The sequence below is a fragment of the Rhinatrema bivittatum genome, chromosome 4, assembly GCF_901001135.1.
Source record: "Rhinatrema bivittatum chromosome 4, aRhiBiv1.1, whole genome shotgun sequence".
Classification (NCBI taxonomy): domain Eukaryota; kingdom Metazoa; phylum Chordata; class Amphibia; order Gymnophiona; family Rhinatrematidae; genus Rhinatrema; species Rhinatrema bivittatum.
In genome coordinates this window covers 105,523,935-105,538,084 of record NC_042618.1, presented here as the reverse complement: position 1 = coordinate 105,538,084, position 14,150 = coordinate 105,523,935, and the positions used below count along the sequence as shown (strand labels likewise).

Below are 14,150 nucleotides of genomic sequence, written 5' to 3'. Positions count from 1 at the left end.
TGTTCTGCATGAATGAAACCTTGCCTCCAAGGCTGCAGAGAAAAAAAAAGTTTTTACAGCTGCAACAGAATATATCCAGAGTCTCCAATAGCCAACACCCAAAGGACTACACCCTGCAGAATGAACACACATACTATTTCATAGATCAGTTAAACTTTCAATGTAAAGAGAAAAAAAGGGCTGGCACAAATTGGATCTGAAATAGATATTATGATCTTAGACCTATGCCAAGAAAGTGATCATCATGATGTTACATAGAGGGTGTTGGGAGAGTGAGGCTGCATATTTATACAGTCTCACATAAGATGTCACGAGACAGAATTGATAAATACACAAAGGCATTTTTTCAATGAAACAAAGCAGACTTTCTTTTTTTTTTTTTTTTTAAGTTCTAGAACTAAGGAAAAACCCCTTCACACACTATGCCTTCTTATACAATTTACCCATAGTGGAGCACATCAGCCAAAATCACCCTCTGACAATATTTAAACAAAATCATCTCACGAATGCCTCTTCCCACCAGCGCTCTTCACTATCAGGACGATAGGAGTTTTACCTTTCCTGTGAGGTGTGGCAGTAGCTTGGGGGAGGGGAAGATACAAATAAAATATTTTAATAGAAGTCTCTAGAAATAAAATCTTATGCCAGAAAAACCTTTGTTCCCAGACATACAGGGTGAGGGTGCACTAAACCCATGGACAGTGTGCTAGTATCTCCCAACTCTTATGATAAGATCATGCATGAGGCAGCTTACCAGAGGGTCCCATTCTCTCCTTTGTCCAGGCTAGTGAACCGACTGTACAAGCGAGTGATCTGACTGTGGGAAACTGGAGGGAAAAAAAAAAAAAAGATGGAGTATGAGCCATAGCCAAGCACCAAACTCAGCTCCAGAATGTAGCACAGCCCCCCCAGGCTGAATGCAGCAGGGTCTTAGTCGCCACAACTAGAGGCAGTTTAGATTTAATGAAAGACTTATCCCAAAATGTCATTCCCAGGGAAATGCAATTCAAAATGTTAGACAGAATTATAAATCTCACAAAGTAGATACAATTGTTTAAAAACTAGAGAGCAGATGAAAGTCTCCAGTGACTGCCGATGGTAATGTCATAAAATATCCCAAATGTGAAGAGATTTAGTACATTTCATCTCCAAATCTTCAGAATGTAATGTGCCTAAACACAGAAAACATGTATCATAGGCATTATACAAAAAAAACAAACTGCCTGAAAAAAAAGGGACACACTGGACACTGCAGGCCAGATGTACTAAAGGATTTTTTCCATTTTCTATCTATAGAGAAAAAAAAATAATGAAATGCTGTGGTCTGTATTATGATTGCTTGGATTGACTCAAACCCCATTTATCTTTACTTGTGGAAAAAGAAAGACATTTGATTACATGGAACTGAAATTGGAAAGCTGTGCAGCAAAATCTTGGAATATTGTGTTAGAAAACTACCTGTCTAGGCTAAAATAATAACATTTTGAAGCTCTTAAACATTTAGCTTGGTTTGTGTATTCTTAGTCAAAAGTTTTAAGTTGGCTAATTAGGATTCAGTTCTTTACAAGTGAGGGCCAGAAATGATTGGTAATGTTTAATTGGTCGTGTAGCTTGTGACAAGATTCACATCTACAGAAGCCTCCAGAACAGTGTAAAACTTGTTACCTTAGTGCACTGTTGATAGGAAAATCTTTTGGCTGAACTTTTGAAATATGACAAACTAATTTGTGCAGATCTCTTCTACATTATCTCTACGGCTGTTACTACACACACAGATGCACAAAAATATCCTGGAGTACTTTACATTACTAAAAGTTCAGTCACTTCTAAATTAGGTCTTTATTAAATTCTTGTGTTTTGTTAAAAGGATCAACTTAGATATTCATGACAAATCTGGTTATCTGTATAATTAAAAAGGTGCTATCCCCCCCCCCCCCCCCCAGCTGACTGATATAATCCACAAATTATAGGAGGGACAGACAGGGGGAGTGCATGATTACAATTGCAGAATGCGGCTGACCTCATGCACAAAAGAATGCCAACACTAACCAGGCTCTATTTTAAGTCTGATTATGGGCAGCCCTCCCTCTTTTGAATGTTACAACTTTTTCTCTGGTTCCCCCTGGCAGAGGCATCAAAGCCTAAAAAGCTAAAATTTAGGCTCCTTTTGGAGCCACTAGACCTGGCTTTAACAAAGGCCATGTAACTTCCATATATGAAAGAAGCTCAAAAACTCTTCTCTCCCTTTTCTAGGGTGATCTGATGGAGTGGCTGCAGTAATAAAGAGGGGGAAAATGGGTGGGGAGCAATCTTCAGCAACACAATCACGTGCAGACCAGGGTACATCTGCTCAAATAAAGAAATAAAGCTGGGAGGGAAAGGGGGTCAACACTACAGAGTAAAGGGCCCTCCAATCCATAGGGCTAGACATTCAAGTTCAGAGTCCAGGAAATTAGGGACACACCTGACTTTTTAAACCTTCTGTTCCATTAGGATTTCTGTAAGAAAAGCTGGCCTGCAATTCTTCTGTACAAACAAGATGAGGGGGGCTGTTTAAAATGTAATTAAAAAAAAAAAGTTCATCCACAATTTCCTCAAGAACAGCCTTGAGTCGCAATGGAGTGGGAGTGGCTCATGCAGTGCGCAATGTCACTAACCAACCATAAAGAGGGAGGGAATCTATGACTTCCCAGGAACAGCTGGGGAATTGTAGGGGAGTGGCTTCAAGAACTTCACAAGAGGACTCTGTAATAAAATTATTGGAATCCATGCTATTGCTTAAGTGTAGTGGGTTTTTTTTGGAGCCGGTAGTTTCTCCTTTTTCTTCCAGCTCAGTCAAAACCAGTATGGAATCCTGGCACCGTGAACCTTCATTCACAACCACCCAGAATGGTTTCCCTATTTTAAATAGGCAGACATCCCACCGTTCCTAGCCTGGTCACTGCAGCAAGAGTCCTGAGGTTGGGATCCATGCACCTGGGCTCCTTAAAGAACCTGATATCACGGCTCTAAATATAGCTACCAGGTGTCACCCTTAATGATGAGCACAATGCCTCCCCCTCAGGGACCGAACATTACCTTCACAGCATCCCCATCTTACCCAGTGTGCAGAAGACCTGATCTGGGAATCAAACCAGTGACCTTCCACAATGCAGCATGAAGCTCTGTCACAGATCAACTGGGCCAGCCCCTTTATTTGTAGTTTTGACAAGCAAAAAAAAAAAAAAGCCACACCCCAGGTAATTCATATTTTTTACTTTAAAGGCATAGGTCCCCTTAAGTACCCCCAAAATTGGGCAAACTCCTTCAGGTTGACCAGGGAAGGGTAATTTATATTGAGTTTAGAATCCCAATTTATTTTTTTTTGTTAACTCTTTATACTCCTCAATTGAATAACAGTATGCCTGCAGTAGTTTTAATGAAATAGTACTTTGATGTGAAAAAAGTCAAATACTTGTAAAATTAGTTGTTAAAATGTGAAAGAAATATATTTTAATTTGTATTAAGTAATTCTTAAGGTTTCTTTCAATTATAGAGCCCAACACAGTTGCATATTTTCAAGCACACAGCTGTTCTAGAGAGAGTGTTAACCACTCTGTGGTTTTCAGCACAATTTTAGATTTTACAGTACATGCACAGTCTGTTTTAAACTTTTGTTTTAAGGATTTTGTTGGTTATTGCATATAATTGTATGTTCATTTGAAAAACATTTACTATCAACAAAACTCTATAATGAGTTTTTTAAAATTGTATAATGCTAACAGTAATGGAACCACTGTTCTCACAAACTGTACCATCAAAACTTTGAAATAATTGACAAAATGCTTAATTCTTGACTATACTTATTACAGAGCATAATTTTTTATACAAATGTTTTCTTCTTTCAATTATAAAGCCTTAAACATAGATGCATCAGCCATTCTACAGTGATGACAATTTTGGCAGTTCTAGTGTTAAAATCTCATTCTCTCTGTAAAATGTTTAAGAATCAACTCAAACACAAGGATAGCTTTAGAAATTTGTACAACAGAAAGGGTCCGAGAATTTAAAAAATCTGGAATAAAGACAGAAGAAATATCTGTCACAGCCACAGACGGAGCCTTATCCTCCTCCTTCCTCATGCCTAAAGGTGCTTTTATCTGCAACATGAAAAGCTCTACCTGCAGGTAATGAGCCTTCCAGCATTTTTTTTTTTTTAAACACTTCCATGAAACAGCCCACTGTGGACATTTTAAAAAAAAAGTCTTCCATTTCTGCTTTTAACTGGATTTTCAGAATTAAGGGTCAAATAAGTTGTAGGTGATAATTTTTCACTGGACTAAATACATCTGTGCTTTACTTGAAAGAGCTATCCTTTCTCCATCAGATCAGTGAAGAAACAGCACAGTTAACTGGAGTTTAAATAGTACATCTTAGACTGCCTGTACAGCCATTACAGCTCAGTAAAGGGAACAGGAGGTGGTGAAATTGCCAGAGGTGGTACGACAGTAAAGTTTTACAGTTGAAAGGGCCTATTTCTGATACTGGGTAAGAAAGCCTGTGTCCTTATTAAGTCTTTTTCTGTTCAGTCATCCTAATTTCAAAGGTTTTCTGTTCTTATATACTAAGAGGAGTATTACAGACTGTTCAGTGGTGAGTATGAGCCTGAGTGACTTCTTACAGTGTCCAAGACACTTCCTACTAGAGCATGATGGTTGTCCACCATCATGGACAACAAAACTATCAATTTGCCTGATATATAGAGGGGAGGGCCACCTCAAGATATAGGTTTTTTTTGCCCTTATACTTACCGATGCAAAAAAAGTCAAAATACAGACTAGCTAAAACATTCCACCCGCATCTAGTGTGCGGTTGTTGCCATCTTCGGAGGGTTTTTTTTTTCCATTGATCATGTTTCCAGGGATTTGGGTGATTATCTTCTAATGATATATACTATATTTACTCTAACAAGCCCAAGACAACAGTTCTAGTCAATTCCTTACAATATTTTCATATTCCATGTCATTAAAGATACTTTTGCTATATGTTCATGTGTAAGAAATGCTGGTTAGATGATGTATGAAAGCCAGTGATTAGAATGGTCATGATCCGAAATATAAGCTCTAGCCCCTGCCTTTTATTGCTTTCACTGCTCAAGGTAACTCATGCACCAAAAGAATGTTAAAGCTGTGACATCAACAAATGCTATGCAGTTATTATTGAGTGGCTAAAAGAAACTACAGATAGAAAATGTATTAACAAGGAAAGCCCAGACTATAGTATATTTTACTGTTCCCTTTAACTTAAGTAAAGTGAAGTAGCAGCCTAGTGATTAAAGCAGCAGTCTGGAAACCAGGGTTCAAATCCCAAGGACACTCCTTGTGACCTTGGACAAGGCACTTCACCCTCCACTGCCTCAGAAACAAACTTAAAGGAGAGCCCACAGTTGCATGAAAATGTTACTCCCGATGCAGCAAGTTTTGCACTGAAAAAAAAAATGTACATGTAAAACTGTATGTTCTGTTTAGTACCTTCACATGGAAGTCCATGCAAATGAAGCATTAGCTATTATCCCCTGATGCAGAGAGGTGCGCTGGCTTAACTCCTGGTCATAAGTGGAGTAAAGTTTTCAGTGCAAATGTCACACTCTATAGGCAGAAGTAGAATTTCTAGTACTGGGACCCATAATTGGGATTTCTGTGCATATAAATTTATATAAACATAAATCATGTTTTGTCTGCATAAAAGTATTTGTATACATAAAACATGTACAAGAGGCTCACCTAGTTTAAAATGTGAATTCTGCCTATTCTGTGTGCCCATTTTCCAGTCCACATACTTCAACTCTAGATGCATTAGCGCAACAGCTTACTGCATTCGAGAGTTAAACTTTTTTTTTAAATCTGTGCATTAAACTGTGAAGACAGTTTTAACCCACACATTATTGCATCGGCCCCTTAGTTTGAAAGCCCTCTGGGACTGGAAAAATACCCTACAGTATCTAAATATAATCTGCTTTGAAATATCACAAAAGGCTTAATATAAATCTAACAAAATGTAAGTATACTGGATCGAATGCTCATAAGAGCTAACTTTTCAAACAAATTATTCCTCCCTGGACACAGCAATGGCATTGCTCAATATTGGGGGGGGGGGGGGGGGGGGGGCGCTCAAGCACCCACAAACTGGCTCCTATTCCTATGCTAAGGGTCAGGGTCTCGTAGGAATAAACACCACAGAGCATTACAAACACGTTTCATTCTTCTCCAGTATGTAGTTAGATAACAAAATCTGCTCCCTTTTCCATTAAAAAAAATTATATATATAAAATAAAACTTTTATGCAGGTCTGAATCATTTTCATAAGAGCACCTCCAAGAAGGGATATTTGAATACTCATGGTCTAATTAAAGACAGCGTGTAGAAGTGGTACAACAAAGATATCAAGGAAATGAGGAAGGTTATCTCTGTTGTATACGAGCCCATATGAACAGCGACGGATGGTAAACTACACTGGAAAAGCAATTGCAGAACGGACAAGATGGTCCCCTTGGTCAAGGGGAGGCTCAAACACCCGACTCCATCGGAAACAAGCAGCTCGGGGATTAATCGTTAACTTCTATCAGAGCACCAGCACAGCTCGAGCTGAGTAGACGCCAGAAAGATGTGATTGTTGCAATAATGCCAACACAGGAGAAAGGCAGCTTGCCAGCCCAGGAGATCACTTCGCCCTTCACTTTTCTTACGGCAGTGGCAGAGATCAGGAGCGTGTTCAACTCGGCCAAATTATTCCAAGCACAGAGGCGGTCTAACCTTGGAGCCTCCTCACCCTCCAATTCCCTGACAACACCAACCCAGCACTGCCTCCCCACGAAACCGGCGTTAACTCGAGTCCGGGGATCCGCGGCCCGTTCCCTGGTGCAGCCTAGGATGCCACTTACATCCGGTCTCCTTCTTAATCTCCTCGATTTCCTCATCCCTCAGTAAGGTGGAAGCCCGCGAGCCCATCCTCCGCTAGCCCTCGTGCACTCGATCTCTCTCGGACGAAGGACACAACTCAGCGCAGTTCGCAGGAGACGCAAGCTGACGTCGGGCTCCTCTCCTATTGGCCGCTTTACTCCCTTTCAACCGCAAATAAGTAATAAGAAAGAGCCGAAAGGTGCTAAGGGTCCACCGGCTAAACGTCGCACCGACCAAAGGAAAGACGCAGCGGGATTGGCTGGCAAATAGCGCTTCATGCCCCGCCTGGTTCTTCATTGCGCCCGCAGCCGCAGAAACGGTTGGTTACTGGCAGTGCCCCCAGAGAAGATAATCTTAAAAGGGCAATGCCACTGTGGCCGACTTACTTAAAGGGGAAATGGCATTAAAAGAGCAAAAAGGGAACGGGGGGAGTTGAAGACAGTGAGACCACAATGTACAGGGCATAATCCATCCACCCCAAAGGTTCAATAAACCAACTTCTTACGAACATAATTTTCAAAGATATCTAACCTGCAAAAAAATTATGGAAACCTTCTAAAATGAAAATCTAGATTGGACATATATGACGTTTGCTTTTTACATAGAACATAGATCTTTCTGTGCTAGCATAGGAGAGACCAAAGGCAAGGACTCTAGTTTCTTGCCATAACTCGGGTTATATTCTGTATCAAGAATTAAAACATTCTACAGCAGGGTTTTAATGTCCTGTGATAATTTATTGCAGAAATTGGTTTATTATTCCACATTATGTACGAAGCAAAACATTTAAACATAATGAAAGTTTTCTAGCCTGTTTATGGATGGATTGGGTTTTTCAATTTGTTCCGCTACTTTCTCTTTTTCTTCTACAGCAAATTTACAAAAGACACTCAAATTGCTTATATTTGTTGAAGACCCTTAAAAATTTGTTTCTGGTTCTACAACTTAATGTTAAACCAACATCAACTTACAAACTGATTTGCGATGACATAAAACTTTCAAAATTTGAATGAAACAATCCCTTCGTGTCACCCAACTTTTGTGGTCCATTCCAGCAATTTCTGACAGATAATGTTAGAGTGAGTTACATAAAAAACATAAGAACATACTTCTTGACATATTGGGTCAGACCAAAGGTGCATCAAGTCCAGTATCCTGTTTCCAACAGGAGCCAATCCAGATCACAAGTACCTAGTAGGATCCCAAAACATCTATAGCTTCCATGTTGCTTATCCCAAGAACAAGCAATGGCTTTCCCCAAGTCCTCCTTAATAATGGTTTATGGACTTTTCTTCCAGGAACTTGTCCAAATCTTTTTTAAACCCAGCTACAAACAGCTTTCACCACATCTTCCCACAACAAATTCTAGTTTAATTATGTGTTGAGGAAAAAAAATATTTTCTCTTATTTGTCTTAGAATTTCAGCAGTTATACAGCCTTATCCTACCTTCATGCTGCCTTCCCACCAGCAGTGGGAGAATATGTCTCATCACTAGTCTTTCATGTTTCTCCTCACTACCCTCGCTACAACCAAGTCCCAGCCCTAAGTAAATCCATCTTGCCTTAGTAACCTTGTTTTCTCATGGTGTCACTTCTGGTTCTGTAACCTGATTCTTGTTCTTGCTTTGCCTTGTGGCCTACGGGCCTTCTGCCTTGAGGCCCTCGGGCTTATCATGCCTTGTTCTCTGTCTTGAGGCCTTTGGCCTATTCTCTCTTGGATCCTGCCTTGGGGTATTTGGGCGTATTCCATCTGTTCCAAGCCTTGCTGCCTTCAGGTTTCTGTGTTTATTGTTCTGTGTTTTTCATGTCTAAGTCCTGCCCTAGACTGCCTTCTTGGTCTTGTCCTGTTGGTTCTAGTATCCAGTCTTGCTTGTATCAGACTGCTATCCTTGCCTTGTCTCACTCTTATCTAATTACATGTCCTGCTTGGTATCCAGCCTTGCCTTGTCCTGCCAGCCAAGTCTACTTGATGCAACCTGCCTTTGTCTCAGCCTTGTCTCCAGCCTACCTTGTCCAAGTCTTGTTGTGTGGACTCACCACTATGATATACTGCTGCCGCAGAACCAAAAGCTCAACCTGAGGGTGAGGGGGCTAGCTAGGCGGAAGACTGGCCCTTGTCTTGCTCAGAGTCCTGTCTTGTACTCCCTTGCTGCTCCCCAGGTGGGTTTCTGCACTCCGGGCCCCGTAATTTCATTGAATATCCCCTAGTGTTTGTACTTTTTGAAAGAGTAAACAACCAATTCACATTTACCTGTTCCACTCATTGTTTTATAGACCTCTGTCATTATATCTCCCCTTGCCCCCTTCGTCTCCAAATTGAAGAGCCCTAACTTCTTTAACCTTTCCTCATAGAGGAATCATTCAATCCCCTTTATCATTTTGGTTGCTCTTTTCTGTACCTTTTCTAATTCTGCTATATCTTTTTGAGATGCAATGACCAGAACTGCACACAGTACTCAAGATGTGGTCACACCATGGAGTGATATAGTGGCATTATGATATTCTGTTTTATTCTCCATTTCTTTCATAATAATTCCTAGCAATCTATTTGCTTTCTTGGCCACTGCCATACACTGGATTCAACATATTATCCACGATGATGCCTAGATCCTTTTCCTGGGGGGTGACTCTCAAAGTTTAACCTTGCATTGTGTATCTATAATTTGAGTTGCTTTTCCATACATGCATCGCTTGCAGTTGTCCACATTAAATATCATCTACCATTTGGATGCCCCAGCTCCCTGTCTTCCATTGATACAGGCTTGCCCACTAATTCAATCTGGGCTCTACAAGTAATCCAGAATGCAGCTGCTTGAGTTCTTACTGGTCCTTGCTCCCACCATCATATAATTCCTGTTTTGAAATCATTGCATTGGCTTCCTATTGCATGGCACATAAAATACAAGGTAGCCTCTATTGTTCACACAGCCTTAAATAATGAGGCTCCCTTGTGCATCAGTTCTTTCTTGAAGGTATATTTTCCAGTTTGTGCTCTTCATTCCAGTAGCCAGCGATGCTTGCAGTTCCATCTCCTAAGTTATTTCATCTTAGTGAGATGCAAGCGAGAGCTTTCTTGGTAACAGGCCCTACATTATGGAATTTGCTTCCAGCCCAGCTTCATGATGCTATAGAATGCCACAAGTTGTTCAAAAAACATAACAAAACTTTTTTGTTCCAACAGGAGTTTGATGGAGTAGGTCACTAGAGCGCAGAATTATTTTTCAATTGAGGTGTGATGGATGATTATTTTTGTGTTAGTCTGTGTCAGAGGTGGGCAAACTACAGCCCACAGACCAAATCCATCCTATCAATGCCTTTCTTATGGCCCACCTAGATTTTACAACTGCTCCATTATGTGTGGCTGGATGTGCCTGCCTCAGTGACAAATGGTCGCCCTTATTGATGCAGTAAAAAGTGTGACATCAGGCAGGTCCGAGCTTGAGCACAATGGCCTAGAGAGGATATGCTCCCACTGCGCGACAGTGCCATTTAATTTCATGCTGGCAGGGCTCCCAACCCCCTGCCAGTGATGAACGACCCAAATCGGCAGTCCCATGATGGCACACTAGAGGTTCTCACTCCCGCCACCTTTATCCACAGGTTTAACCCCTTAAAAAATGAAGCACATTTGTTAGGCAAGACTTCCCTTGGGTAAATCCATGTTGACTGTGTTCCATTAAACCATGTCTTTCTATAAGCTCTATGATTTTGATCTTTAGAATAGTTTCCACTATTTTTCCCAGCACTGAAGTCAGGATCACTGATCTATAGTTTCTCGGATCGCCCCTGGAACCCTTTTTAAATATTGGGGTTACATGGACGATTTTAATGATAGGTTACAAATTTTAACAAACAGATCAGAAATTTCATTTTTTAGTTCCTTCAGTACCCTAGGATGCATACCATCCGGTCCAGGTGATTTGCTACTCTTTAGTTTGTCAATCTTGCCTACTACATCTTCCAGGTTCACAGTGATTTGGTTCAGTTCGTCTGAAGCATCACCCTTGAAAACCATCTCCGGAATTGGTATCTCACCCACATCCTCAATAGTAAACATGGAAGCAAATAATTAATTTAATCTTTCTGCAATTGCCTTATCTTCCCTAAGAGCCCCCTTATCCCCTTCAGTCATCTAACAGTCCAACTGACTCCTTCACAGGTTTCTTGCTTCAGATGTATTTAAAAAAGTTTTATTATGAGATTCTGCCTCAACGGCCAACTTCATTTCAAATTCTCTCTTCGCCTGTCTTATCAATGTTTTACACGTAACTTGACAATGCTTATGCTTCATCTTATTTTCTTCAGATGGATCCTTCTTCCAATTTTTGAAGGATGTTTTTTTGGTTAAATAGCCTCTTTCACTTCACCTTTTAACCATGCCAGTAATCGTTTTGCCTTCCTTCCACCTTTCTTAATGTGTGGAATACATCTGGACTGCGCGGCTAGGATTGTATTTTTAAACAATGTCCATGCCTGTTGAACACTTTTAACCTTTGCAGCTACACCTTTCAGTTCTTTTCTAACTATTTTCCACATTTTATCAAAGTTTCCCTTTGGAAAATTTAGTGTTAGAGCTGTAGATGTACTTATTGTCCACCTTCCAGTTATTAGTTTAAATTTGATCATGTTATGATCACTATTGCCAAGAGGCCCCACCACCATTACCTCTTTCACCAATGTTGCGAGCGCAGCCTTCGGGAGCCGATGGTGTGGGCTCGGCGCGCATCACTTCGCTCATAGGAGAGCGGAACCCTTGGGCCACGGGGCGCCTCAGGTCAGGACACGAGTCGCATCCTTGGTGAGGTGTGTGTGCAGGAATGGGCGGCATAGGAGCAGAGCTGGACAGAGCTTGGAAGACTGGACGTAGACATGGAGACTTGGACGTAGACTTGGACGTGGAGACTTGGAGACTTGGACATAGACTTGGTCGTGGAGACTTGGACGTAGACTTGGAGACGTGGACAAGAAACAAGGAGGGATGAGCAAGACCCTCAGGCGCTCTACACAGCATGTGGGGCTGGTCGTGGACCAGCTATAGTTACACAATGTTAGGTTCCATATTGGGTGCTATAACCCAAGAGAGAGATCTAGGCGTCATAGTGGATAACACATTGAAATTGTCGGTTCAGTGTGCTGCGGCAGTCAAAAAAGCAAACAGAATGTTGGGAATTATTAGAAAGGGAATGGCGAATAAAACGGAAAATGTCGTAATGCCACTGTATCGCTCCATGGTGAGACCGCACCTTGAATACTGTGTATAATTCTGGTCGCCGCATCTCAAAAAAGATATAATTGCGATGGAGAAGGTACAGAGAAGGGCTACCAAAATGATAAGGGGGATGGAACAGCTCCCCTATGAGGAAAGACTAAAGAGGTTAGGACTTTTCAGCTTGGAGTAGAGACGGCTGAGGGGGGATATGATAGAGGTGTTTAAAATCACGAGAGGTCTAGAACGGGTAGATGTGAATCGGTTATTTACTCTTTCGGATAATGGAAAGACTAGGGGGCACTCCATGAAGTTAGCATGTGGCACATTTAAAACTAATCTGAGAAAGTTCTTTTTTACTCAACGCACAATTAAACTCTGGAATTTGTTGCCAGAGGATGTGGTTAGTGCAGTTAGTATAGCTGTGTTTAAAAAAGGATTGGATAAGTTCATGGAGGAGAAGTCCATTACCTGCTATTAATTAAGTTGACTTAGAAAATAGCCACTGCTATTACTAGCAACAGTAACATGAAATAGACTTAGTTTTTGGGTACTTGCCAGGTTCTTATGGCCTGGATTGGCCACTGTTGGAAACAGGATGCTGGGCTTGATGGACCCTTGGTCTGACCCAGTATGGCATGTTCTTATGTTCTTACACTGTCTCCGTCGTGCTCTACACAGCCGGATGGCTGGTCACAGACCACGAGGAGAACGGAACAGGCTCAGGAAGTCTCTTAGCACAGGGTTGCAGCGACCCCCTCGGATCCTCCGCAGTTGGGATGGGAAGACAAGATAAGACCTTGGAGCTTGACAACTCGGATTAAAAACGGGGAATCTCTGGAGGCATGGGTCCTACAGAATCTGGAGCATTAGGACCAGATACATGATGGAACTTGGGACAACAAGGAGACTTGGAACATCAGAGGCTTGGAACATCAAGGGTCTTGGAAAATCAAAGGACTTGGGCATAACTGGATTGGAGTCACGGCTGTCTCTCTGGAATGCAGTCACGGACTGTTATGGTTTTGAGGTGTTGGAGTGGATTCTTGGGTACTCAGTGATGGCCACTCCCACGGGGAGGAGCCCCATGAGGAACCGCAGTACTAGGCTAGACTCTATACATGCAGACACAGAGAATTTGTATTTATTATACAGCTTGGTGGTACCGCCCAGGGAGCGGCAGCAGTGAGGTAACCCAGTAGAAGTAGTCCAGGGGTCCTCAGGAGAGGAGACCAGTCCCACACTCGAGTAGATGGTAGGCAGCGCAAGGTGGTAGAGGAAAGTCCCGGATGTAGACTCCGAGTGCTGTAGCAGAAGGTGAGACAGACATGACAAGGTTAGTTACTCACTGAAGTGGATAGCTGTATTGATGAAGATCCTGGCAGGCAGAAATAGTTGGTAAGGCACCAAGGCAAGGAGAGCAGGCCCTCGAGGAGCGAGTATCCGATCTTCCAGATAGGTACCTGTAAGAGAGCATAAGGGCCTCCGAGGAGCGGGTACACAGGTTAGTGATGAATTACCCCGAAGGGCAGAGAGAACTTGCTGCAGCAGCTAGTAAGCGGCAGAGCAGCTTAGACCGGAGGCAATCCAATCCTTGCTAACTCAGTTTGTTAGCAAACGAAGGACAGGCTAAATACCAGGATGTGATGACGTTACTCGGAGGGGACGCCCCCGAGGTTCCCGCCATGACGTGGATAAAGACGTGGGTGGCATGCGCGTGTGCACCCTAGGAGGCCCTCAGGAGAATCATGGCGAACACCATTGCCATTGCCGTTCCGGGGACGCTGGAGAGAACGGCATGAAGACGTGGCAGCAGCCATCTTCCCAAGGCTTGAGGAGAGAGAAGGAAGAAAGGTGAGGCACAGAGGTCGAAGCTGTCTGAGATCAACGGACACAACACAGACGTCTCTCAGGAATAGACTCACGGACTTTTTTCAGGAATGGACTCATGGAGCATAGACATCAGGACATGGAACAGACATTAAGATATAGGACAGACATCAGGA

General features: G+C 42.1%; 1 protein-coding gene across 1 annotated transcript in view; it reads right to left on the bottom strand.

Moving 5' to 3' along the window:
• The window catches only part of CHP1 (calcineurin like EF-hand protein 1), a 45,065-nt gene extending 37,868 nt beyond the window's left edge, over positions 1-7,197 (bottom strand). Inside the window, exons 1-2 of the mRNA XM_029598608.1 lie at positions 6,920-7,197; positions 755-827 (exon numbers count right to left, since the gene is read on the bottom strand). Coding sequence (XP_029454468.1) covers positions 755-827; positions 6,920-6,986 — 140 coding nt within the window. The 5' untranslated portion in view covers positions 6,987-7,197. The remainder of the gene's footprint in view (positions 1-754; positions 828-6,919) is intronic.
• Between the last annotated feature and the right edge of the window lie 6,953 nt (positions 7,198-14,150).